General features: G+C 48.3%; 2 protein-coding genes across 6 annotated transcripts; one reads left to right on the plus strand and one right to left on the minus strand.

Moving 5' to 3' along the window:
- Positions 1 to 1,543: 1,543 nt before the first annotated feature.
- On the plus strand, positions 1,544 to 9,030 carry SLC16A8 (solute carrier family 16 member 8). Of its 3 annotated transcripts, none has more exons than XM_032689490.1 (5): positions 1,544 to 1,641; positions 3,540 to 3,845; positions 4,347 to 4,490; positions 5,047 to 5,910; positions 8,250 to 9,030. In XM_032689490.1, the coding sequence occupies exons 2-5, from the start codon at positions 3,617 to 3,619 to the stop codon at positions 8,642 to 8,644; spliced, it is 1,632 nt and encodes a 543-aa protein (XP_032545381.1). In that variant the 5' UTR covers positions 1,544 to 1,641; positions 3,540 to 3,616; the 3' UTR covers positions 8,645 to 9,030. The 3 variants fall into 3 exon arrangements, with proteins under 3 accessions (XP_032545381.1, XP_032545382.1, XP_032545383.1); XM_032689491.1 differs by having other exon boundaries at positions 1,545 to 1,641; positions 3,549 to 3,845; XM_032689492.1 differs by lacking the exon at positions 1,544 to 1,641 and adding an exon at positions 2,092 to 2,149.
- Positions 9,031 to 11,172: 2,142 nt separating this feature from the next.
- Positions 11,173 to 21,113, minus strand: PICK1 (protein interacting with PRKCA 1). Of its 3 annotated transcripts, none has more exons than XM_032688875.1 (13): positions 21,036 to 21,113; positions 20,159 to 20,250; positions 19,303 to 19,414; positions 18,694 to 18,822; positions 18,504 to 18,570; positions 17,143 to 17,232; positions 16,659 to 16,712; positions 16,497 to 16,559; positions 16,042 to 16,175; positions 15,199 to 15,291; positions 14,169 to 14,219; positions 12,729 to 12,873; positions 11,173 to 12,475 (listed from the first exon to the last, which is right to left on the minus strand). In XM_032688875.1, exons 2-13 carry the CDS (start codon positions 20,197 to 20,199, stop codon positions 12,234 to 12,236), a joined length of 1,221 nt encoding a protein of 406 aa, XP_032544766.1. In that variant the 5' UTR covers positions 20,200 to 20,250; positions 21,036 to 21,113; the 3' UTR covers positions 11,173 to 12,233. The 3 variants fall into 3 exon arrangements, with proteins under 3 accessions (XP_032544766.1, XP_032544767.1, XP_032544768.1); XM_032688876.1 differs by lacking the exon at positions 21,036 to 21,113 and adding an exon at positions 20,915 to 21,029 and having other exon boundaries at positions 20,159 to 20,255; XM_032688877.1 differs by lacking the exon at positions 21,036 to 21,113 and adding an exon at positions 20,336 to 20,854.
- Between the last annotated feature and the right edge of the window lie 6,333 nt (positions 21,114 to 27,446).

Raw genomic sequence — 27,446 nt, forward strand, 5'->3', positions numbered from 1 at the left:
ACACTGAGCATCCTCTCAGATTGGCCACGGGCAGCTTTGCTGGGCATCATTGGAACTGGAGGAAAGCAGGCTGAGAACGGGATTAGCTGTCTTGTGAGGACATATCTGCCCTGAAGGAAGAAGTGGAGCACAAGAGACCGCTCGACAGGTGCTAGATTCCTGTAGGCCCACCATTCCTGTGCCCACCATGGAGCAAAGATCCAGCAGGACCATCTAACCAGGTATCTTCATCTAGAGCTGGGAAGTACCAGCCAGAGGGAGAAGGAAACACTGCTGACGGGTCTGCCCAGCCCTTGGAGGCTCAGCTTGTCAGGAGGTCATTGCTTCATTGCACAGGTCAGTGGCACGGGGAAATGCTTGCATCCTTGCTCTGACAGCCTTTGGGACAGCTTCACCTAGGCCTGCACTTATTTAATCCTCTAAGAAATGCTTTCCCAGAGCATTGTCTGTAGGCTGGGGAGGCTGGTGGCATGAACTGTGACCCATGCACTTGATAAACAGACCCCCCCACCCCATCCGTACTGTGTGGAGGTACTAAGAGCCATCTTAGCATTTATGTGGATCCTCCTGGATGCAGCTTGTCTGGCACAGTGGGGCTTTGCTGGGCACCATCCCTCACTGGCTGCACTGTGCTCTATGTGTGTCCAGGGACTGGCAGCCACATCTCAACTTCCTGTGGTCTTCTTCCTCCTAACCTGGGCTTGTGACTTCTGGTGCTGGCACACATCTTCTCCTTGCACCCACTTTAGCAAGCTCTGTGGCAGTGCCAGATCTGTGAGGCACTGGAAAGGATAGGTGCCTTGCTGATGAGCTTTTAGGTGCATGTGAACTTATGCATGATATTTTTACCTGTGAATAAAACTCCTTAACTAAAGAGAAAATGATAGCAAGCTGTAGAGTGCACAAAGGCAGGTGCAGGGTACCTGGTGTGTCCACTGTGTGCAGCTGTGAGCTGAAAAGCATATGTGTTGTGTTAGGAACAAGGCAGCTCTGAACTGCCTGGCTCAGCACTGGGATAAATCTCCAGCAGAGGCATACTACAGCATATTGGCCTTGGAGGCACCTCCATAGGTGAGTTCCTCTGTTGCACTTCAACTTTTTCAGCCAACATACAGCTGCAGGCAGGTAAAAACGCTTTAATCCTTTGCTGTACAGTTGTGTAGCACTGAGCAAGTGGCTCCTGTGGAGGTACCCATCCAGCTGCAAACTCAACAGCACTGATGGATATTTGTCTACCCTGCTCTTCAAAATGAGACACTGTGAACTCATCACTGATAGGCGATGCTATAGAAATCTCTGAAGAGCATGTCACAGGCAGACAAATATTTTCTTGCTAGGAAGCTGGTGGAGGGCTGAGGGTTTCAGGGAAAGATGAATAGCAGTGGTTTGATTCATTTGATTTGTAGCATGGGGTGCGATAAAGAAGAGCGAGGCTGGGAGAGGGGCTTGGATAAAAAGTGTCAGGGTATGTTTGGTGGTTTGGCAGTGGCTCTTATTTGAAGTAGCTACGTGCAGCACACGGTGCAGTGGTGGAGCACCAGCAGTGATTGAGAAATCAGTGTGCTTTGGCAGCAGGTCACCTTTTGTACAACCGGATCTAGTTTATCGGTCAGGTGGAGCTGGGAGAGGAACAGCAGGCAGGTAATGGCAGAAGCTGAGGAGACTGTTCTATCTGGTTGTCAGGGTGCCAGTGATCCAGATAACACTGGGAAGGGTGTGAGGGGGGAGTTGGAGGTACGGGTATGGTATGGGAGTATGGGTAGCTGGAGAGCGTATAATTATTCTTTTCTTCCTTGTAATTATTCTTTGCCTTAAAAATGTCCTTATAGCACTGTGTTCTCAGTTCATGCCTTTGTCCCTTGCCACAGTCTCTGAGATCTGGGATGGGAGGAAGAGACTGAAGTAGCCTGTGCCAGCCACTGTTGTTCAGCCTGAGAGCTGCAAGGATATGGCTATCTAGAAGAGTTGCTCTAGTCCATGCTCAGAGCCAGATTCTACTCCATTTTTTTATGGCTGATGGGGTCTTAAAAGTTTGGGGAACTCTGGTGACAGGCATCTGGGTGCTGCACTGAATAACCACCTCTGTGTTTTCAGGAGAAGGGCCCCCTGCAGAGGGGAAGGAGGGATACAGCTGAAAGTGGCTGAAAGTGCCAAGCAAGGGCCCTTTATGTGGCTCTGCCCCAGCTTTTGCCCTCCACACTTTTGTCTAAAGGATTTGCACTTGTTTGACATGCAGAGCAACAGCAGCTATGGGAATCAGATCAAGTTGTCCCCATTGCTTGGAGGACATTAAAAGCAGATACTTCCTGAGAAATGCACCCAGATCCAAAAGTACCAGGTTCTAGCCATGTGTGTCGCATCCACAGGACAGTCCTTGTCCCCTTAGTAGTCTCTGGTTGATGTGTGACTGCTGGCATTTTTCACGACTGCCGGTGCCAAGGGATGGCGACATTGCTGCTATCTCATAGTCCTTCACCCAAGGGAGCTGGGGAGGAGGGAGGACCCATGTTGGAAGTGTACTGCCAGAAAGACGGTGATGATAGAAGACAAAATGGACCCAAAAAGTCCAGCTCGTGCATGGAGAATGCTTGTTTGATCTTACTCAGGAGCATCTATAATCAAAGTCCAGTGATGGTTTTGCATACAGGTGTGAAAATAAGCCTGAATGACCAAGAAACTGAGGCAAATGGTGCTGGAAGGGGCATGGTACCTAAGGGAGACCTGGTACCTAAGGGAGAAATGAGAAATGAAAATGGGAAATGAAAAACATACCCACAGCAGCCAGCTGGAGTGAAATTCCTGGGCAGCTTAAGAGCCCTGAGAGCAACTCACAAGACATCCCCTTTAATTCCCTCCTTCGCCCCACTTAGGCTTTGTTCCGGCCCCTCCGTGTAGGTACAGAGCCCTAATCTCTCTGGCATGCAAATAACCATCGGTTTTCTGTTCTCTCCCCCTTCACCTATTTCGAAAATCTGGCCCCTGGCAGCGGGGAAGCGAGGGCAAAGGAGAGTGCTGTGCACCGGGGCCTCCTAGAGGAAAGTACAGTGGGCTTAATGGATCTCCTTGCCTCACTGCTGGAGGTTTCTGTAGCAGGGCAGGTCCAGGAGGGCTCCTAGCTGGAGCAGACCAGCATGGGAGAGGCTCAAAAGAAGATTTTGGGAACCAAAAGGGTTCACATTGCTGGTCTTCACCTCGCACCACCTGCAGGCAAGGCTGGATATGGAGCAAGTGGGGTGCTGCAGATCCTAATGCCACATCAGATGCAGCTCTCCAGGCTCAGCTGGGAGCTGTGACAGTGCTCAGCTGTGCCTGGCTGGAGGTTATGGAGCTGTGGGCTGCCCTAGGCTCAGGGGGAGCTTCCCACCTTTGCCCACCTTGCACCCAGAATTAATCCTGCCTTGCCTGGCAGGATGAAGGTGCAAAGAGCTGATGCGGTCCCTCTGGAGAGGCTCTCAGAGCTTGGAGATGGTGGGCATGGAGACAAACCTTGTAGTAAAAGTTTGCCTGCTCTGTTTTTCTCTTTTCTTCTTTTCTTTCAGCCCTTGCAGATTTTTTCTCTCTCTCTCTCTGTTGCCCTACTTCCTTCCTTCCCGCCTTTCCCTTCCTAGGCTAGACGATGGGGAGACCTGACCCAGAGGAAGGGCAGCTCCCAGCTCCCGTGAAGCCCCCGGATGGTGGATGGGGCTGGATTGTGCTCTTTGGCTGCTTTGTGATCACCGGCTTCTCCTATGCCTTCCCAAAAGCCGTCAGTGTCTACTTCAAGGAGCTCATGAAAGATTTCCATGTTGGCTACAGTGACACAGCCTGGATCTCCTCCATCATGCTGGCCATGCTCTATGGAACAGGTGATGCTTGGACACACTTCCCCCTCCCCAGCTTGTGCCTTCCCTACTCTGCCATGGGCTCAGACCACGTCCCTATGGACCCTTCTCATGCTCACTGGCCTGGTCATGAACCAAGATGCAGAATACAATTGTCCCATCACTTCTCTTCTAGAAGTGTGCTGCATTTCATGTACCTGTTTCCTCTGCCCCAGGAGACCTCAGGGGTCACCCCACCTGCCTCTTAGACAGTTGTTTGCTTCCACTGCTGAAGTGTTGTCCCTATCACACCATACTCCTCTTGTTCCCAGGGAACAGGGGTCTGAAGGCAGAGAAAAGCAGAAGTCTCCACACCACAGCCTCTCTCCCTTGGCCAGGCCCCTTGGATGTATATCTAAGCAGCCAAGTAGTGATCTCTATTATTACTGTTTCATCTTCCTCAAGTGCCCTGCTTGAGCTACCTGCTGTTTCCCAGTTGTCCTGTCTCCTTCTGGTCTCCTACTCTTCTCTTCTTCTTCCTTCTAGGACCAGTATGCAGCATCATGGTGAACCAGTTTGGCTGCCGGCCCGTGATGCTCATTGGCGGGCTGCTTGCTTCTGCTGGGATGATCCTGGCATCTTTTACCACCAACATCATTGAGCTTTATCTGACAGCTGGTGTGCTGACAGGTGAGAGTCCCAGGAACTGGTGGGGGACAACACAGACTTACCTGGGAAAGAGCCAAGACCACGTTGTATTTCCCTTTAGCATTGCCATGTCTAGCATCAAGCCTCCCCTCACCTATTGGCACATGCTAGGGGAAGCATCTAGTCCTGAATGTTGCACTTGTGAGGGATTCATCTGCTGGATCTAAACAGGCAGGGCCTGTGGTTGAGGGGACAGAGACAGGAGAAATATAAGTGGTGCTCAGCAAACATGGCAACTGGGGTGGTGTCAGTATATAGTGGTAGGGGAGAGAGGCAAAGCTCCTGTGTAAGGCACAGGTCCTGCCTAAACATGGCCACAGTTACCTGATTCAAACACATTTCAGGCAAACAGGCTGGTTTGGCCTGTCTTCTGCAGGGGCAACCCACCAATATAAAGGCACAGAGGCTTGTGAGGAACACATTCATGCCATCATGGCACTTCAGACTAGGATAGTCTGAGGGGAGTTTTCAGCTTGTTGCAAACCACACTCATGTTCTTGTACTCCCTGTCTCCCTCCTGGCTCTCACTTTCACGTAGGTCTGGGTATGGCGTTGAACTTCCAGCCCTCACTGATCATGCTGGGCACCTACTTTGACAAGCGTCGGCCTCTTGCCAATGGACTGGCTGCTGCTGGGAGCCCTGTCTTCCTTTCTTCCCTCTCTCCATTGGGGCAAGTGCTGCTGGAGAAGTTTGGTTGGCGAGGAGGGTTCCTTATCATGGGGGGCCTTCTGCTTAACTGCTGCACTTGTGGGGCAGTTATGAGACCCCTGGATATGGGCATGAAGCGGAAGATGGGGAAAGCTCAGGACAAATATGAAGCCAAGGAGATGCTGCCCATAGGAGGGAAATCAGAGGAGGGAATCAGCACCACTGATGGAACCAAGAAAGCCAAGAAAGCCAAGAAAAAGCCCAAGAAAGGAAAGAAGCTTCTGGATTTTAGTATCTTTTCCAACCGAGGGTTTATCATTTACACTATTTCAAAGTTCATCCTGGTATTGGGCCTCTTTGTGCCCCCCATATTGCTGGTCAACTACGCCAAGGACACAGGTGTACCAGACACAGAGGCTGCATTCTTGCTCTCCATCATTGGTTTCATAGACATCTTTGCCCGCCCAGCCTGTGGCATGGTGGCAGGGCTGAAGTGGGTCCGCCCGCATGTGGCGTATCTGTTCAGCTTCTCTATGCTCTTCAATGGCTTGACGGACATCTGCAGTGCCAGGGCTAGCAACTACACGGGGCTGGTCATCTTCTGTGTCTTTTTTGGCATCTCTTACGGTATGGTGGGGGCACTGCAGTTCGAGGTGCTGATGGCCATCGTTGGCTCCCAGAAGTTCTCCAGTGCCATCGGGCTGGTCCTGCTTATTGAGGCTTTTGCTGTGCTCATCGGTCCACCCTCTGCAGGTAGGTCTTTTGCTGCAAAACAAAGGTGATTCATCTGGCTGCCATTCCACAGTATTGCAGGTATTGGGCATGGACACACTATTTTGAAGAAAGACCCTATTTCTCAACTTTAAATTTCCTCTGGAAGCTGAGAGCTGATCTCTGCCTTCATTGTCAATGTTGCATAAAATCACGTTATGGACAGGGTCAGGCACATGCTGCAGGCAAACCTTTGAGAGTCTTCATCAGGACAAAGCAGGGGTCTTTCAAGTTCGCTGTGTGTCTACGGCCTTTTAATTGGTATTGCAAATAGCAGTGTCAATTTGTGATGGCCCCAATCCCACGACACAGGTGTTTTGGTGTCAATCAAGTCAAAACAGTTTGTACAGCCCCCGAGGCATTTGCTGTTACTTTTTTTTAAAGAGGATTAAGACACCCACAGGTTTTCAGCCTGTCTATTCTAGGTCACAGTTTCTGGTAAGGTCTGTGCCCCACAAACTGCCCATAAACTGTTGAATGGAGAGACCCTTCACCCAAAAGGTTGGTATAGGTTAATGTTAAGTGTCTGATTAGGTCTAAGAAAGCCAAATCATGCCAAAGGCTTATTTCCAAATGAAGTGCAGTTTCCTGCATGTGTGATTTGTGGGGAAGAGTCAGGGACAAGACCATGGGCAAATCCCTAGGCAGGAACTACTCCATTGCTTCCCGCACTCCCTTCCTTCAGCTGTAACACATGGGCTAAAGCCCATCAGTGAAGACCTCAGTGTGAAAGGTCTATATCCCAGCACATATCACCAGTTATGAGCAAAACCTGCCCTCAGTAACTCCACCCAGCTCTCAGGTAAAATTGGTGGCCAAGAGAAGACCCTCTTAATGCTAACAATAATTCATGTCTTACCTTATAAGCCGTGGGGCAGTTGGCAGTCCCAGGCCAGGGAAGGTCTAGAAATAAGTGTCTTGGAGTCATCTGTAGAGAGATCATAGGGGGAGAGGAGGATTTAACAGTGCCTTGCTCAAAGGAGCAAGGCACACCAGTGGGTGGTGACAGGGGACATCCCTCAGCCCTCCTGCCTCAGTTCAGCTGTGCCTTGGTACTGGGCGCACACACAATGGGATGCAGACTGTGCAGGGTCACTGAAGAATGGTGTTGGGAGCAGCCAGGTTGTGGTTCCCACCTTCCTTGCTGCTGCAGCACCCCCCTGGTGCAGGAAGCTCGACTGTGCTGACAAACCTGACGGCTTGGACTTGGGGGGAGCAGGACTCAGGGGGAACAGTGCTCGGCTGGGAGAAGGGGGTTGAACAAAGTGGCTTTGTTTGGTGTAATCCTCCTGAGCTGCTTCCCGGTGGGGCTGAGGAAGTTTGGCACAGGATAAGCTGCACACACACACACACGCACATACACACACACACACACACACACACACACACACACACACACACACACACACGCACGCACATACACACACACACACACACACACACACACACACACACACACGCACATACACACACACACACACACACACACACACACACACACACACACGCACGCACATACACACACACACACACACACACACACACGCATGCCCCCTTCTGCATGCAGGCTCCTCACTCGCTATCTGGCTTGGGTGAAGAGGGGCACATTCCCCTGGCGGGGGGATTTGCCACATGCCTCCCATGACTGCTCCAGGAGGCACCTCAGCATGTCCTGGGGGCAGGGACCGGGGATCGCATGCACAGCCAGGAGCATGCAGGATTGGGGTGAAGTCTGCAGTCCCATGGCCACATCCTGACTGCAGCAGGACAGCTGCTGAGGCTCCCCAGCATCGAAGACTGGAAACCCTCCCTCCGTTGCCAGCCTCAGTGCATTCAAAAGATACATTGAGAACATTTCTTTGGCAGAGAAATCATCAGGTGTGGGCCAATCAAAGGGATTTCTCTGCCAAAGAGAAGTTTCTTCTTTCCTTCAGAATGTTTTCCAGACGTAATAGCTTAAGAAATAGCAATGCCTCCCAAATTTTCTTTTCTGAGACTTGACCAGCCAAGTCATGAGATGCTTTGCTCACCTTGGCAAGAAGAAGGTGACCCACCATGGTGCGAGACCATAACATCAGTGTGTCACAATTAATTAAGCTTCTTCAAACATGGGAAAGCACCATCCCTGCACTCTTATGGAACTTTCCCTGGTGGTACAGTGTGGCTCTTGCCCAGGGTGATTTTTAGACATTCAAGCTTCTTGCTCTTCCATTGAGGAATGGGTCCTCAGCCAAATGCAGGTGCTGCCCACCTGTGCTGGGCTGTCTGTGCAGAAGTGTGTGGGCTGAAGCTGACCCTCTCATTTTCTCTCCAATCACCAGGCCGCCTGGTCGATGCTCTCAAGAACTATGAGGTGATCTTCTACCTGGCGGGCTCAGAGGTGGTGCTCTCTGCTCTCTTCCTGGCCGTCGCCAGCTACTGCTGCCTGAACCGAGGGAAGAAGAAGGAGCCTCCCCCAGAGAACAACCCCTCTGCGGGAGGTGGGAGTGACACCGAGGAAGCAGAGTCCGATGTGCAGGAAGCCGAGGAGCACAGCAGTGACAACCACCAGCCGGCCCACAGCACTGACAACACCGTGGTGGCAGCCAACGAGGAGGCCAACCACGTGGCAGAGGAGCAGAGTGGGGAGGGAGGCGGGTGTCCTGCGGGGGACAGGGAGGTGTTGGCACGAGATGGCTGCAATGCTGACCAGACGGTGGAGAGGGACAGTTTCTAGCCAGAGCAGGGGAACAGGGATGTATAAAACTGGCCTTGTTTGCGTGCACCTCAGCATGAGAGGGTAGGTGGGATATGGGGAGGAGAAAGCTGGGACAAAGGCAGATGTAAGAAGTAAGAGGGAGAGGTATAATAGCTGGTCCTTAAGTACATATGTCCACACACCTACCCAGTGATATGTCTACTTTCATCCTGCACTCATGCTGGTACAACACAGGCTCAAAGCAGCCCAAACACCAAAAAGAAAAAAAAAATAATCTTTCCTCACTTTCAAAACAGCCCTGGAGAAAGTCTTCTGAAGAGGCTGCCAAGGACTCTCCTTTTCCTTCTGCATTGTCACAATACTGAACACAAACAATTAGAGACTCTTTGTAATCAGATCTAGTACGCTTTGTTCTGGTGTCAGTGTTTCCTTCACCCCATTTCCAGTCGTTGGGATAGTGTCAGTCTCCCTGGCAGTGGGTTTAGGAGGTGGTGTAACTCACAGCTATTACCTGGGCCACCTCCAGCTGCCGCCAGCACGGGGGTAGACACCACGTTCTCTGTGGTATCTCCCTTGGGTGCTGCCAAATCGGGGGCCACCAGCTCCGACCACCTCTGTCTGGTGCACCTTTTGTGGATGGTAAAGTTGGGGCAGTGACACTGATACTGCTTTTCCAAGCAGTGAAGCGCTGTGCTAGAGGCTGCTGCCGAGGTGTAAGGAGAAGACATCTAAGAAAAGCTAATGCCATTAGGTGTGCAGCCACAATACAGAGCCTTGCTGACAGGAATAGCACCAAGCCAGCTTTATCTAGGCTCAAGTGAGTCCTATTGACGTGTGAAGGGAACAACTTGGCCCCTATGGGGGTGGGGGTTTCAGGGCAGGTAAATAACGGTGTCCCAAGTGATTATCCACTGAGTAGGAATGGCACCAGACATGCCTGTGTTTTCCTTTTAAATAGAGAAAACCCCCTTACATAAAGGAATCAAAGGTAAAGCAGGAGGACAAGCCTCAGCTCCTGGGTGCCACTAAAGAGAGTGTTGGAGCACGTGGTAAGGCAGGCATGACCCTCTCACCCCCCACTGCAGTGGTGGATTCAGAGAGGACAACCTTCCCTGGCATGCTTAAACCACTTCTAATCTGCTTTAAGGACTGGATCTTTTATAAACACCCCTGACCAAAGCTCTTTCTTCCGGTTTCCTGAACTGCTTCACCTCAGAGACCCTGGGGAGAACCTGTGACTATAACGAGGGATCAAAAATTAAGCAGAGGGCTACAGGGAAGGCAGCTCATGGGGCCATCAAAAGAGGTGTTTCATTCCACACCAGACTGACTACAAATTAATTGGTAATTGGCCAAACCTGCAGGACCCATAAAGCCATTTAAACACAGCAGGAGCACGAAGGAAAGGGTTTCATTATAGATGTTCCCGAGGAAAGAGCAGTAAATGATGAGCAAAATAAAGCTGTTGAAGAATGTCAGTTCAAGAAGAGACAGAAGAACTGGAAACTGGAGGGGAGAAGGTAAACCCCATGGGGCTGTACCCTGCCCCACCTTGGGTAACACTACTGTTAGGTCTGATTTTGAGCCAGTCATAGTGGTGACTTTGGGCTTTTTCCTATTCAAACTCACTTAGAAATATTGCAAATCATAGTAAGTACCACGATAAACCCCAGATGCAAAGCCCTGTGAGAATGAGAGCAGCAGCAAGAGTGATGGGGTCCTGTAGGCCTTCATTCACTGCTTTGCAAGCTTGTTCTCCCTCCCCACAAGGTAAGATCCACGTTTTTGTTCCGCCAAGTTGCTCTGCAGCTCTTTCCCCAGCCATCTCGAACCCCTGTCCCCCAGGCTGCATTTCCCTTATTCACTAGTGCCTCCTCCAAGAAGGAGCTCACAACTTCCCAGAGGTCCAAGGTCCACAGCATGAAAACAACTGCCCTTGTCAGCAAGGCAGGTCGCTAGAACAAGGTCCCCTCTGTTTCCTTGTCACCAGTCAACATTTCCCATTAAGCCTCCCGCTCTTAAATCTTCTCTCAAAAGCACATAGAAGTCCTTAGGGTATGAGATCTCAATACAGATTCCCAGAACTCTTCCTAAAAACCTGGCTATGCTGCCTTCCACTTTGCCTTGCTGGCTTTTAGACAGGCTCTGCTGAAGCCTGTTCCTCTCAACTGCTCCATGTTTTGGCACAACAGCCAGCTCTGAAAGAGGATCAGGGACTTAAGCATCAGCTGAAGCTTGTGATGCAACAGCTGAGCTGTGTGGAAAAGCTGGCCCTGGAGGGGTGCAAGGATGGCACCTTGGCAGGACTGAGGCAACTGGTGGCTTTAAAAGGCTGGTGTTCCCCTGGAAAGCCAAGATGCAGAGAAGCTGGTGTTACATGGAAGACTGCCCTCGCTACAGTTTTTATAAGCCTCTTCCTCGGGAAACCTGTGCTGCAGTGACCACCACAGCTTGGTATAGGGATTATACACCACTATGAGCAAGAAAAAAAAATGGCCAGCACATGACACCCATCTTCCCAACATATACCCATGAAGGACAGAAAATGGAATGTCACATTTTTCTTTATTAGAGACAACAGTCAGTACACCGGAGTCCATCTAAATTTTTCAGAGCAGCTTGACCATGGATGGCTTTCTTGCAGGCAGCCACTGAGATGAAGAAGCTCCAATAACAAATCAAAGAGAAAAACCAAACCAAACCACCTCGATCATAAATTAATGTCCTTAAATAACTTCTCTCATGACCACTAGAATGTAATGACAGAGAAGTCAAAACCCTTGCCCCGAGAAGCACACCACTCCTGGCAGTTGTGCTGCCCACTAACAGAGAAAGTGCCATCTGCATCTGGGGTTGGCCCACAGGGATAGAGGGAGGGGAAGAGAAAAGGAAACAAGCAGCCTCACCTACCTCAGGTTTCCTTTTCCTTCTTCCCTTGTGCTGGGGAATGGGATGTTAGCTACTGTTGTTGGCTGGTCCAAAGGCAGCACAAAATGGTTGTGGAGAGAGGAGAGCATGGGGTGGCACGCTAGTAATGCTTTGCACTAAAAAAATCTCAAAGCCTCTGCCTAAAGTGCATGTCTTCCTCTCTCCTCAAGGCTTCCCATCTCTCCTCTGTAGTTTAAGGATGGGATATTTCCATCACAGTTCTAAGGTGGCTCCGTAAAAGGAGCTTGGAGACAGCGAGTGGTGGGGTGAATGAAACAATGCTGATGCTAACACTTCCCAGAGCACAAGGGGAGGACAGAGCTCCAAACCATTAGCTGGCTTCCATGTGCCAGAGGGGAGCGGTGCTTCCCACGTGCTCAGCAGAGTCCTGTCTGCCCAGAGTCACATGGCAGTGTGGTAGGGAGTTTTCCTCCCCACACCTCGGTACCCAAGTTGGGTAGTAGAAGTCTCTGGGGGCAAAAAAGAATATCCAGGCAAACAAGCAAAGGAAAAGCGAGGAAAGCAGAGGTTGGTTCCAATCCAACCAGCTACCCTCACCCAAAGCAGAGGAGGAATCCCAGACTGGACATACATTGAAATCACAGAGGATGAATCGTCACGTGAAATACATGTTTTCATAACAGTCTGCAAAGTCTTTCCTCTGGCCATGCTGGCACACTCAGGCATCATCAATGAGCTTTTCTCCATTTGCGTCCTCCTTCCCGCTACCCTCTCTCTCACTTTCTCCTTCTTCTTCTGCCCCATCTGTGTATGTGTCCTTTTGCCCATAGTTAAGAGTTGTGCGGGCAAGGTCCACCTCAATGGGAAAGACATCTGCATCTCGGAGCACGGCATAGCAGTCGTCGTAGTACTTGGACATTGTGGAGACGAAACGCTGGAGCTGGAACACGATGTCCTGCACTGTAGTGGAGACATGTTAGGAAAAAAACATCATGTGAAAACCCTCTTCCCAAACAGTGTGAAGGCTGTGATCAAGCCTCCCCTGCCAGCATTAGATACAGTCTCCTACGCATTAATCCCTTTTGGCCCCCGAGGGTGGATGTCTGGGCACAGCCACAAAACGGTTCTTCAGCAAAGACTTCTGAGCCAAGAGGAAGGAGGAGCATGAAGGCCAAAGCTGTGTCTGCCTGACCCCTCCAGGTTCCAGACTCACCGTGTTTCTGGTCCAGGAGCTCTATTTTCTCCAGCACATCCTTCCTCATCTTGGCAAAGCGCGTGCGAGCCTCCTGACGGCAACGCAGGATAAGGCGGTACTCGTAGTTCCCAGTGCTGACCCGGTAGAGGGGTTCACCCAGAGCCTGCCAAAAACACAGCACCATTTTAGAGACTCCCACAACAGTGCTTATACACAGTTTGCCTACAAGTGTGAACTCACAATGACCTTGGGTTATTACAGAACTCTCAGGCTCATGGGAACTGCAGTCAGGAAGCAGGAAACATGAGGAACACTGAGCCACATCCACAACTGGCACTCAATTAGGTCATTCTGAAGGCCAAATACACACCAACCACAGTAAAGAAAAGCATCACTGCTAAGCAACAACAGGTACCTTTCAACCCAGCATGGAGAAGTGGCATAGCTTATCTGGACTATTAAGACAGGCATTATGAACAAACACGTTTATATCAATCACACAAAAAATTCTGCCCTCCTCTGCAAGCTTTGCCCTATGTGGACTGCACAGGAAACCCTGTGGTATCTACAACCATCCAGACACAATGCTGAAAACCATACAGGATGGGACCTATATGTTGTCCCACAAAACCCTCTTGAGAAAAAGGGGTTAGGTCTGGCAGCAGAACAGCATTCTGCCCCTGCACCTGTAAATATAACATATGTAAAAACCCATGTTATGCACTATGGTTCGCTAATGCACACGGCATCTGCCAAAACCCAGAAATGTTACTCTGCTGGGCAAGACTGATACTCTTTCCTTCCTATTTAGAAGGAAAGATACAATGAAAGATTGTGTTAGGAAAGTTTTATTCCTTCCTGGCACTTTGTAACCAGGCATTCCAAAAAAATCTAATGCCTGCTCTGAGATCCATACCTAGGATAAAAAAAGATCTTACTTTTATGCAGGAAAACTGGGATGTATGGGACACCTGTAGGTACCGTAAACAGAGCTGTCAAGGATTAAAGTCATAAAACCCTAAGCTATAAAACCCCTATTGTTAAGAGAGAGATCCTTTAATCAATTTTCTTCACTTACAAATGCAGTTTCACGAGTTTTGCTGCAGAGAAGCTAAACCTCCATTTCTCAGAAACAAGCCCAGAATTAATGATAAGCTGTACACTACACACAAATGGAATCTGTGAAGATAACACCTTAATCCTCCTTACATAACCTAATCGTACTTAAACACTCAGAGAGGCAGCCACTGAGAGAACAACCTACAGAGATGCCTGTTCCTTCTACTATTCCACAGCATTAGTGACTCATGGCAGTTTTTGGCAGTGTTTCCCAGGTAGCATTTAAGGATTCCCAGTTTCTAGTATGTTATGAACAAATGTGTGTAATTCTTAGGATGCATTAACTAGTTTGGGTGCTGACAGGCACAGGAGTGCTTTTGCAATTTTACTGGTACTCACAATGCAGCTGTACTCTTCATCATCCATCTCTTTGACTTTCAGGCAGTAAGACTTTGCAGAATTTAAAATAATTCAAAAAAAAGCAAAACAAGAAGGAAATATTAAAAATCAGAGGCAATTTTCATCATCACCCATACCCATAGGGTTGTATCGTTTCAAGAGTATCATTCAATGCTAGAGCCACTGAGGAAAGCACAGTGGGATCAGAGTACATTAAACATCCAAGGTGGAAAGAAAATCTATTTAGAGAAAGATGGGGAGAAAGAACAGTGGGGGAGAGAGAAGGTGCTTAGTATTTTTATTACAGAGGCAAATACTTTATGTAAGTATAATCTAGTAAAAGAAAAATCCTGTGTTCATCTGCTATCTGGGAAAACACAGTACAACAAAAGTATGAAACAGGAATAAATAAAAAGGAGAAAAAAAGATTAATTGCAGGAAGGATTGAGGTAGGAAGAGATGCTGCCATATTCTCTTGCCTTAGGGCCGCAGCTCCAAATATTTCTCTCAACAAATAAAAGGAAACTCATTCTTAAAGTTATAGAACTGATGCACTTAGCAACCTTACCCTTTTTGGGTATAAAAAACAAGGGGGGAGTGGAATGAAGAAAGGAAAAAAAAGGCATGGTCTAAATGAAAGCAAATATGGCTTGACAGTCATCTACTTTGGCTAAAGAAGACTATCCAAAATTACCAGAAAACTATGGACTGTAGATCTATTTAGAGGAGTTCAAGAGCATAAGTTGCATAGGAACTCTTTACAAATAAATCAGGAAATTATTTCATTTAGAAAATAAATCATCTGCGTTCTGGGAGATCTTTCTTACCAGTGAGAAGTATTAGGTTAAAAGCAAGTGTCTGAATCTGAGTAATCTGGCAGTAAACAAAGAACTGGAAAAAATAATGCATTCTCTCATGGACTGTGGAAGGACAGATATGTGATTGTATAGGCTATATGTGACTTTCAGGATGATTCTATGAAACTTAATTTCAACCAGTACTTAAGAAAATCCAAAAGCAAGCAGCTCACCAGATATTCAAACTTGACATCCAGGTATTTTTTGATAGTCAGCCTTGTGTCAGGAATGGCTTTATTCAGATATGTATTCAAGTCAGTAAGCATCTGCAAGGGAAACACCCTGTTGCTGAATATAAAAGTATGACTACAATTCATCAAGTAACCTTCTACCCAGAGGAGGTCACGAGACTGCCTCAAATTAACTCTTTTTTGAACTACAGCATATTTGAAAGAAAATGTTTGATTGTGACTCAGAATTGCCACGATTACAGCTTCCATAACTGTCACTGGCAAGTGGTTCAAGTGTTAGAAATCCATTACTCACTTCTAGTCTGAATTAATCTGCTTTTGACTTGTCTTGTTTCATTTTCCCCTGGTCCTGAAAACAGCTCTGCTGGACTCAAAGTCTCACTACCCAACACTGTCCACCCAACATGGAACTGAAAGTGGTGCCCAAATCGACACCCTCTTTGCTAAACTAAGTGGATAGATCCCCTGGAGACTCTCAAATATATTGACTGAAATCCTTAACTTGTTCCTGGATAGCTTATCTAAACTCTTTGAGTGATATCTTTAAATTATGGGTACCAATATCAAGTACTGATCAAACTACCCCCTCATTCCCAAATGGAGAGGAATATATTCATATGCAAAAGTCACAGGGACAAGATTGATACACTCACTATGTTACCTCTCACATTCTTTTCATTATAAAGAGTTCCCTGAAGGAAAGCAGACAAGGACCGTTCTTCCCACAGTGAATAAGCTTTCAAATCACACCTTCAAAGACAGGCTTCTGCCTTGCTAGATTCCCCTCTTCTCCTGACCCTTTACTCCCATGGTTAAATTCTTTACCGGCTTAATTGTTTTCAGAAGGTGAATCCCAAACTTCTCAATGTTGCGATGGGCATCAGCAAATTTCACAAAGGCTTCACTGGCAGCTGGTTGTGGCTCCCTTACACCAATGACAGAGAAAACATCTCCAAATGCTGGACGAGCAGAATAAATACAGACAGATAAAAGAAGAGGTCAGCTCTGGAGAAAAATCTTGCCTCCAATACTACAGCTCCCTCCCATAACCTTACAATTAGCTGGAGAATGATGCTACATATTCCCTAAAGACCAGAGATTGGCAGGGCATTTCTTCAATGTCTCATGTGAAAGACAGGGCCTGTGTGAGTGGCCCTTCCCAGCTCATTTCTGCAACTCTTTGTTTTTTCTGAGTGTGGGAATCATGCATCTAAGTACTGACTAAAACTCCCGAAACTGGAGGTCGGAGATTTGTGCTCCCTTCGCTCAAGATTCTTTACCTCTATGTGTCTGAGACAGCTCAAAGAAAGCCCTGAGAAGACTCTTGGTGTGCTCTGTCAAGCCTGTGAAGGAAGCCAGAAAAAATATTTAAGTCACTTCACTGAAACATAACGGAGGCATCCTTCTCTCCCATCTGGTGTCTGATGGAAGATGCAATTTACCTTTGTATAACTCTGCAGTCCTCTCCAGCTCCTCTAATCTCTTCACTAGCCCATCTGAATAGAAACAGAATACAGAATTACAGCAATCCAATTCAGGACACAGTTAAGACCTGATTGAGTGGAAAAACACCAGTTTAACATATTTGGTTCAAATTTCCCTCACCCCTTAATGCCTGTCCTGTAGTACAACAGCAGGGGAAGCTTTTAAAATATCTGCAAATTTATTTTATAGTGTGGGGTCATCACCTATTGGCATTCACTAATGGGTCCCTGCTTTAAATTAATTTCACCTCAGCTAACATTTAAATTGCCCCAGTGACAGGTTATATCACTCAGGAAGGGCAGAGGCAATCACAATAGTGAGGCAGAGCAGAATGCAAGAATTATAAGGAATAATGTGGACCATGTAAGTTACAATAGAAAGTAGGTAAACATCTGAGGGTGAGCATTCCCTTAAGGAAATGTCCTCCTAGACAACACTTACCATTGCAAAGTATGGCTCGGCTTAACCCCAGGGCATCCGCTGTGCCTGAGCTCATGTTCTCCACCAGTCGATGCTTTACCTTCTTCAATACTAAAGGCCAAAAAAGAGTTGCAAACCAGGATCAGGGTCATTTCTACAGGCATGAAAAGCTCACTAGCACACTTCACTGGTTTCCCAGGCACTGGATAAAACTGCACTTAACCCAGTATTGAGGTGGCAAGCGGAAAGAGAATACCATAGAAACAGGACGTTCTGGTCCAGCCATGCATAACACATCTTCTAACCTGCCTATTTGTTCTGCTCTCACATCCTATGTACCTCAATCAATAGAGCTGCAGCAATTCTTTTGGAAGACTATTCCAATCAATCACTTTGCTATCAGCAACCTAACGTGATATTTGGAACTAAACTTTGCTTGTGCTACCCACTGTATTACTCCAACTGAAGTGAGGAGACGAGGCTGAAAGCAAGATAAACAAGATTTCATGCTCAGTGTTGCCCCTTTCCTTACTTTTATCTTTTGAATCCTAGTTAAACCTTTTCATCACCTCTTGATGTAATGGTGCAAATCATACCCTGCAAATTACTAGGGACAGTTATGCCCTCTCTGGCATCAGATGACTCAGCCACATTTATTTGGAGGCAAACTTGCGGTGCCTGCAGATCCCAAGAACTCAACTTAATCCACAGTGTTCAGCATCTCTGGAAAATTCCATATTCTCGCCACACTTCTGTTTCCTCAGAAGTCCATCTCACTACTCAGGATTTTCCTGAATCCCTGTCAATTCATTAGCACCATAATCACCATGAAAAGAAATGAGAACAAACAAAAGAGATGGATTTTTTTGAAAAGTGAGAGACAGCTGTGTAGGCTTAGTTCAAAACAAACAGTTTGTTTTATCAATAAAGGCTCCCCCCTCTCTCACAAAATCTATGTTTGTACAAAACCCAGTGTAGATACGTATTTCTTCACTGTTCTGCAAGCTGAGAAATTGCCACCAGTGTTTTTCGATTGACACATTGCTATGTACAGTTAAAAATCTCAATAAATCAGCATAGCTCACATGTATTAAAAATAAATTAATCAAATTAGGCAGTTGAGATTCATCATCCATGCTAAACACAGCACAGAAAAACAAGCCTCCCACAACAACAGTCAAGTCTCTACTTAACTTTCAAGACTATCTCAAGAAGTTAGGAATGGATTTTTTTAAGCCTGTAATTCTCTTTGACAGTATCCATTTGAAAACAACTGAGTCAAGAGCAAGAAAGGACACAGAAAAACTTTTGTTTTAGCTGGGACCAATTTTTCATCCCTCCCCATCATTTTAACGCTGTAGAGTGAGAGGAACCAGTCTTACCAATATCCAAAGACTTGCCCTGCTTTGGGTCAGCCTGAAGCTTGTTGTAGTGTATAGTCACTTCTCCCTGTAGAAAGAGCAAATCCAAAACTGCTGTGCTGGAAGCAAGTAGCAGTGGCTTCCTTAACCCAAGGACAATAAACTGTCAGCTACAACCCAGAAGCTCCAGTGGCCCCCTCCTACCTCTCACCTTTACCATCTGTATCATCTTGGCCACCTCCACCTTGGTCTTCCCTTTGACAGACTTCCCATTCACTCCTGTGATTTCATCGCCAGCTGCTACAGTGCCATCTAAGGCTGCTGGAGTGTTATCAAACACCTAGCAGAGAGGAGAAAGAGGATGAAAACAGAGTCTGGAATCAAGAGGAAGAGAAAGGTGAATGCAGGGCTAAAGAATGAAGCCCGAACAATTACATTCCTCCTATTTAATTTAGTTGTACTTTGTTCATGGTGAAGCCACAGTTTTCCCCCTTCCCAAGCTAAGAGGTGGGCTGATCATCTCGTTCTCTCAGGAAGTTCTTGCCTCCAGGTTATACCTCCTCAAGTGTACGATTTCCTACGTTGAGAATGTCACACTGTTCCCCCGTGAATTCTAACGTGCTCTCCAAAGAGCAGGGTAACTCCAGAAGTCTTAATTTAATTCTTCCACACCTATTAGGTACTAGGATAAGGAAATCTTATTCACTGCAAAGTGAGATGTCATCTCCCACTTTGATAAAAACATACAGCATAGGTTTCTCCATGCTTCCCATCTCTCAGGCCAACAAAGATGGTTTATTCCTCCTCCCCGAGTGCCCACCTGGACAATGTAGAGACAGGGGCAGTACTGTGCTCCTCCCCCAATACTGATCCCAATCAGGTTCTGAGAGTCCTTCTTCAGGGTCACTGTCCCAGGTACAGTGGGGATGCCCCTAGAAGGAAAAAGGAATAAATGAACACATAGGCAGGGCTGCCTGTGTATGAAACAATTCCTGTATCTGAGTTGATACAAACCAAAAACATAACGGGCACTGCACATTTGAATTCATCTCTTCATCTCTGCCACAGAGTCTATCAGCATTGACCAGCAGGAGCACCTTCTGGGCTATCTTTTTTGGGACTTCATGCAAGGATTAGATGCGGGAGAGACACCCTCATCTATTGCTAGGCACTGAGGAAACACTATCATTTAGTGCTGGAGTGAGATGAAAACTTGCACGGCATAAATGAGATGCAAATCAAGTGCTCGATGCTAAATTAATTGCTCATCTCATCAAACCTTTGACTTGCTTAGGAAATGACAGTGTTCTCCTCCTTATAGACCAAAGGACTCCAGAGTTTCCACTTATTCTTGCCTCTTGTTATCTTTCCTCTATTGTAAGTGTTTTTTTCTCTGGCTAAGGCCAGTAATTTACAGAAAACCTGTCAGCACTACTTTGCAATCAGAAATGCAAGGCAGTCATTGCAGAGCAACACAAACTTTCTCCTTTGCTCACCAGCACAGCGATGCCTCATCCCCAATCTCCAGACAGAGCAAGAAATCAGGACTGAACAGCAAATATGACGTGCAGCACACAGTGACAGGAGCAGGTAGATTTTTCAACTCTTGTTAGGTCTTGGCTGCAAAGACTATTTCTATTGTTAGAAAAAACATGAAAAACAAGCGAAATACTCACAGCTTATCTTCCTCAATATCATAGTCCAAATCTGCAAACATTGTTTTGGTTAAGTGGAACCTGTTTGTCTGATGCTGCTTATTTCAAACTCCCTGGGAAGAAAGAACAGAATAAACCCCAATAAATGAGTGCTCTCAATAGAAAACTGCAGAGAACCAACCTGTCACCCTTATTGACCTCCTTCTCTTTGTTTGGTTTTTTTTCTGAATGCCACATTGTGGTCTCTGCTCCTATATCAAAGATGACAAACATGTCAAATGTCTATGGTTCTCTGCTCTGCATAAGACAGGAGAAAGTCCTCGAGTTTAAATGCTGCATGTTTCAAACCCCGCATGTTTAAAAAAAAAACCTGACACACATGCAGCATTTCCAAAGCACAGAACAAAAGGTGGTCCTTTCTGGAAGCTGCTTCTTCCCACGTTCGACCTGCACCACGGCCGCTAAAGACATTTACAGTTCTATCCCCTACATACATCACACATCTCCATGTGGTTCCTGACTTCGCAGCCAGTCATGTCACTTTTTGACGTTCACCTCCTGTAACGGGAGGCCGCGCTAAGCTTTTCACAGAAAAACCACATTATTTTTCCCGTGCACAAACACCGTTTCGTTTTCCATTTATATTCGGGCAGCAATTAGCAGACAGCCTTTGCTTGTGGCCTCCTAACTGCACCACATCCGACCCCAAGGGGCGAGGGCTTCACCGGCAGCCCTCCGTGCCGCATCCTTCCCGGCGGCCGCAGCGCACGGACCGGGGCAGGGGAGGGGCCCGGGGCACTGGCCCGGCCGGGGAAAGGGGGGTCGCAGGACCCCCGCTCGCCCCACAGGGACCGTCCCGGGGCACCCGCGGGGGCGTCACTGAGGGGCCCGAGCTCACCGGAAGTGGCCGCGCGGCGCTGTCAGACCCCGCCGACACGTCACCGCCGGGGCCGCGCGAACCGCGCGACGGAGCCCCGCCCCCTGCGCGCGCGCTCACCCCGTTGCCATGGGGATGGGCACCGCCGCGCGCCCGCCGCCATCTTGGAAGCGGCGCCCCTGTCCCTCCCTCCCTCCCTCCCTCCCTCCCTCCCTCCCTCCCTTCCTCCCTCCCTCCCTCCCTCCCTCTCTCCTTCTCTCCTTCTCTCTCTCTCTCTTTCTCCCTTCCCTTCTTTCCTTTCTTTCCCCCTCCCTCCCTTTTTTTCTTTTCTTTCTTTCTTCCCTCCTCCTCTCCTCCCCCTTCCTCCCTCTCTCTCTCCCCCTCCCTCCCTTCCTTCCTTACCCTCTTTCTCCCTTCCTCCATTCCTCCCTCCCTCCCTCCCTTCAGCGTTGCCCTCGGGTTCAGTGAGGAGCCGAGCGGAGCTGCCCCGGCTGCGGCAGCAGTAGCAGAAGGGGATGGGAACTGCGGAGTTGAGCACTTTTTGTGGCACAGCACTTATGGGAAAGTGTTATTAGTTATCAGTGGATTGTGGCATCACCACGATGTCACTTTAGATGCCAGCACCAGGAGGGGCATCCGAAGTGTGCCCATCTCGAGGAAAACACGCTGTCTTGCACTTGCCGCTTGCCAAAACAAGAGAGCTTTTACCTCTAGAAGGTGATGTACCCCACACAAACACCTGGTGCTGGCTGGGTCAGAAAGACATTTGTGAATGTGAACATGTCGTGGACTGATGATTCAGGTGACAGCAGAGACACAAAGCGCTTTGAGGTTTAACGAGACCAAGTGCCAGGTCCTACACTTTGGCTCCCAACAACCCCCTGCAGTGCTACAGGCTGGGGGCAGAGTGGTTGGAAATCTTTCCAGCGGAAAAGGACCTGGGGGTGCTGGTCGACAGCTGGCTGAACATGAGCCAGCAGTGTGCCCAGGTGGCCAAGAAGGCCAATGGCATCCTGGCCTGTATCAGAAATAGTGTGGTCAGTAGGACCAGGGAAGTGATTTTTCCCCTGTACTGGCACTGGTGAGGCCACACCTTGAATCTTGTGTCCAGTCCTGGGCCACTCAATTCAAGAAAGATGTTGAAGTGCTGTAGTGTGTCCAGAGAAGGGCAACAAAGCTGGTGAAGAGTCTGGAGCACAAGTCTTATGAGGAGTGGCTGAGGGAGGTGGGGTTGTTTAGTCTGGAGAAAAGGAGGCTCAGGGGAGACCTTATCACTCTCTACAACTATCTGACAGAAGGCTGTAGCCAGGTGGGGCTCAGCCTCTTCTCCCAGGCAACCAGCGATAGGACAAGAGGACATAGCCTCAAGTGTGCCAGGGGAGATTTAGGTTGGACATTAGGAGGAATTTCTTCACAGAAAAGGTAATTAGACTTCGGAATGGACTGGACTGCTAAGGGAGGTGGTGGAGTCACCATCCCTGGAAGTGTTCAAAGAAGGAGTGGAAATGGCACTAAGTGCCATGGTGGTGTTGACTCATAGATTGGACTTGATGATCTCAGGGGTCTTTTCCAACCTAATTTATTCTGTGATTCCATAAAACTGGTTGGCACAATCACCCCTACTGCTGACAGGCCCATGGTGACCTGTGGAAGCAGTGATGTGGGAGCCAGTCAGCACAGCCATATGAAAACCACTGCGCTCCATGTGGGTGGCAGGATCCCACATTTTTCTCCTCTGGGATGTGTGTGGGGGTAGTAGTCGGGTGTTTTTCTGCGTCCATCAAGACATCACCATAACTGGAAGAATGCTTTGATTTCCCAGAAGCATGTGGTTGCCTTGTTGCATTATGTGTCATCTCTTCCAGCCACTGCTGACTTCTGAGCAATTACCAGGCTGCCAAACCCAATTCACTGTCACAGATCAACCTCCCCCAACACTGAACTTTTTGAACTGGAAACACCTCCATGACTAGGAACAAGGACTGGCCGATGATGATGAGCTCTCTTGCTGTCTGAGAGGGTGGTTAGTGTTTGCTGTGTGCAGCCCCATGAGCCTCTTTTCTGCATACATCAAAAAACCAGCTGAAGCCACCCACAATGCTGGAGTACAAGGGCAAGAGCATGTTGCGAATAATCATTTTGAAGTCCTGTGTCTAAGAAGTGATTTATTTATGAAGAGAAGCTGAATGAGAAATGCAGTCCTTCAGGTGGGAGCTCTGTGAAGAGAAGAGACTGACATCCTGACCCTGGCCACTGACAGGAGTTTTACATCAGTGAAGCTCTAGAATTGATGGGCTAGGCCCTGATCTCCGCATGAGGAGCTCACTGGGACTCAGCAGTGCAACAGTGCTTGACTGTGGCTGAGGATGATACAGAGAAGACAGAGCCAGGCTCTTCCCAGAGCTTTTGCATAGCAAAACACAAGAGGCGGGGGTTGCAAGTTGTAAGATAGAATTACAGTACAATAAAGGGGGGGGGGGGGAAATCACTGTGAGGCTGGGTAAACACTATTATATCAGCCCAGAGAGGTGGTGGAATATCCATCCCTAAATACAGTGAAAATTTAATTGGTCAGAGTCTGCCATGCTGTGGTCCTGAGAGAGACCCTGCAACACAAGCAGAGGTCACCCTGCAGAACCCTCCTCAGAGCTGACAGCTAATACAGACGAGAGCTCATTAAGCAAACGCCACACTGCAGATCGTCGGCAGAGGCACAACTCGAGCCTGCTGTCCGCCCCATGCCCCGGCAGGACTGTTCGGTGCGGCGGGGTCCGTCTGTCCCGCGCTGTCCCTGCGCTGTCTCCTGTGGACTTTGCAGGGTCCCCTGGCCACCAGCTGCGTTCCATTTCTAAGGGGGCATCACCCCCGTGTGGGCACTTCCTGGAACTGCTGCTGCAGGAAGGGGCCTGGATTCAGGATTTGCAAAGTTGGGATATTTCTCCTATTTTATTGCAAGGAGAAATAGAGTAAAAAGAGTTTTCCCCCCAATCTAGAAGAACACCCTCATAACGTAAATAATTTGCTTATGCCCAAAGGCATTGTTCAGGGCCTGGTGCATGGCTGGACAACAGTCTGGTTAAAAGAAGTTGTGAACCTCATTTCTCCTGCTGTCCACTTCTGCTCCCAGAGCTGCAAGGGAAAAGAATGAGCAGTGAATGTCTCCTTTGCTGGCAGCTCCTGCCATTAGAAAGAAAGACAATACACAATACTAGCCTGAGGTGAAAAAACAGACTTGTTGACACTGACAAGGCCAAAACCTGTAGGTCTGATGTGCCTTACTTTTGTGCTCTTCCAGTGATGTGTGCGCGTTGTACATGTCCTTCAGTATGTCCCTGAACATTGGCCTTTGTATGTGTGTGCTGACTGACCCTGCCTTTTGTGCACAGCTGCCCCAGTGTGTCCAAGATCGATTGGATTCTCTTTGTGTGAGATGGAGAATGACTCCGCATATGCCCTACAGCCATGTCTGTCTCAGTATTAGAAATCCAGCTGACTGCCTCCTCCAAAGGGAATAAGTAATGAATTACTGATGAAAATGGTTACCTAACATCCAAAAAAATAAGGCTAGCCAAGCTGTAAAAAAAAAAAAATCCCAGGAACCTGCTAATTTTCAAGAATAGATCTGAGTAATTGCATAAAAAATGTGAAATGCAGCTTTTTCCTGTAAATTGGGCTCACTCCTTACAGTTTACCAACACAGCTTGGATCAAGAGTGCTCAGTTTGCACGTACAGATGTTTTTCAACCCCCAAATACACAATCCATGAAAAGTTTGACTCTGAGAGTTAAAACTCCCTTCTGCTTGTCTTTCATCATGTGTAATAAGGAGTCTGCAAGCAGATCACATGTCGCATGACTGGCTAGCTTCTTGGCACTCAGATGCATTTCTGTGTACTGGAGCTGTGCTGAATCTCATGTTTCTGGCTGCTTTTCTGCTGCTGTTTTCAGTGTCAACACAACTAACTCTGAGCTAACATCCTCCTTGATTGCTGTCCCTTGAGCCATGTTGTCCATTTTGGGGGCAACTTTCAGTGAGTAAGTGTGAGGATTTTATTCCCTGCCCACCACTCCATAGCCTACTTACCTTGTCCCTGCCCCACTTCTACTGGGTGCTCCAAACACCTGCAGTGGCCTCTCTGTGGTGCAGATGGGAGACGGCCTTAATGAGGTGGCATAGGAGACTGCTTTCTCTGGGTATTTTAATTTTCCTTCCTCTGAAATTTCTTGCATTCAGGATTCTCAGAGATTTACCCGGAGGGAAGTCGGGTGAAATGGACAATGCTCTGTGGCATTTCCACATGCACCAAACACGTTTCAGTACCCCACAGATTTCTCCTCCTAGCCAAAGAGATAGATCTCAGGAGCATCTGTTCTTACCCACTGCTAAACACTGCTCAGTGCTGACCCCCCAGAAAGTACAACTGTTACCTCTATGAAAGCATTACTTGCAAAGGCAGTATTTGCAACCTGAAAAAACCAGCAACTTAAAGCCTAATAGGTTTTCTGAGACCTTGTGGATGGAAAGCATGAGCCCTGGCTTGGTTGATGGGTTTTTATTCATAAGGCAACTTTCAGCCTTTCCATACCAGAGGCATGACCACACACTATTGCACAGCCCGGGGTCACTGCTGGTCTGGCAGGGTGCTATCAAACCTTGCGGTCCTTGGGTTGAGCCCTTGGGGTGTTGAGCTCCACAACGGAATGGCAACAGGGCATATGGGGGACCACATCTCATGAGCACTGGCAGAGTGAAGGGTGGGAAACAGGCAGAGACTTGCCCTCTTTATGCATGGGTCTAACATGCCCAATTACTCCCATCCTCTCCTCACCTCTGCAATGTAAAAGACTCTTGTTGAGAGTGGTCATAATTCATAGTGAACACCCTGCCTCCCCCTTACTCCCTTCACACCCACTGCTCTCCATTTTCCTTCCAGAAAAAAATGTGTCTTTGATGAAATGAAATGGCTCAGTCAAAGAACCCCTCAAATGGTTGGAGACCCCTGCAGTTGGCCACCCGTGCCCACTTCCCAGCTCTATTTCTGGCTGAGTTTGGAGTTTAAGTGGGCTGACCTTGTGCCCTGATAGCCCTGGGGGTCAGTGATGAAAGCGGATGGAGGCTTCACAGTCAGGTCTCTTGTGTGTGACTCCTTTGTTCCCTGGACAAGGGTGTGCAATGCCTGAGACAGTGCTTAATTGTTCAGGGGCACTGCTTTACCCGTCATGCCGTTCCCCGGGTGGCCCCAGCCCTTCTCGCTCATGCGTGGGAGGGAGGCAGCTTCCCTACTCAGGGTAGGGAGAAGGAAGCAGAGTCTGCATTGCTCAACATCATTTCTGGCTGTTCATCAATCTGGGTAATAAATTTTGTGGAATTCCTGAAAGCAGAAAGAGAAAGAAAGTAAAAAAAAAAAAAAAAAGAACTCCTCCCTGGCATTTTGTGACTCCCGCCTGTCACGGGATGCATCCTCCATTGTCCTGCTGTGGAGGTGATGTTGTCACCTTGTTCTGGCCAGCTCCTGTGTCCATCCATTGTACTCTATGGGATGCACCCTGTCACCAAGAACTCCCTCTACCCTTCTGCAGGTGTTTAATGAGGAAAAAGCAAAGTGTCAGGCCTGAGGCACTGGGCTTAGTCTGAGTGGAGGCAACGTGTTCACACCAGGGAGTGCAGAAGCTTTGCATTGGTACTGTGGAGGAACAAGCCCAGGGTTGGGTATGCTGAGGCTCCTGGAAAGCTTTGCTAGACCTGAGCTGGGCACCACACCTGGCACTGCTCTGAGGACATTCAGAGGAGTGGTGGGTTTTCTGTAGGTATGCTTGGGCAGGGGAAGGATGCTGGGCAACCTGTGGGCATGATGATAAAGAATTAAAAGTTTACAAAAGCCTTGCCTGATGGAGGTAGGTCAGCAGAGCTCAGCACCTTGTACCACTCAATACCTCTTTGGCAGCCCCTTCAGCATCTTTCTTTTTCACAGAAAGTCCTTCCTGTGCTTTACATCTTCATTACAGCTGGAGACTGGGGCAGGAGCCTCCACAGCAGGCCCTCCCCTCTGCCATTTTGGGGAGTGACTGTGCAGAGGAAATGGATAAAAGGAGCCCAGGGTCAGGGTTTAATTACCCCATTGCGTGCAGAGACAAGTGATGAACAGAGACTGTCAGTGGGTCACCGATTAGCTGCCACAGAGCAGACAGAGAAGGGGGAGATGTGATGAGCCCCTGGGACAGACCAGTGTTGGGGAGAGCTGCAAGACATGGAGATGGCAGCTCTTTGCGGGAGACACTTTTTCTTTTAGTTGTTTCCCCAGTCTTTCATCCCACTCTTTGTCCCAGCTCCATCAGGAGCCCTGCGGGCTTAAAAGTCTCCTCTAAGGCCCTGGCTGCTTCAGTGGTTTGGGATAAGTGGGGCTGGGGTGGCAGTCCCCTGGGGGAATGGAGA

The sequence above is a fragment of the Chiroxiphia lanceolata genome, chromosome 5 (assembly GCF_009829145.1).
Source record: "Chiroxiphia lanceolata isolate bChiLan1 chromosome 5, bChiLan1.pri, whole genome shotgun sequence".
NCBI classification, from domain to species: Eukaryota; Metazoa; Chordata; class Aves; order Passeriformes; family Pipridae; genus Chiroxiphia; species Chiroxiphia lanceolata.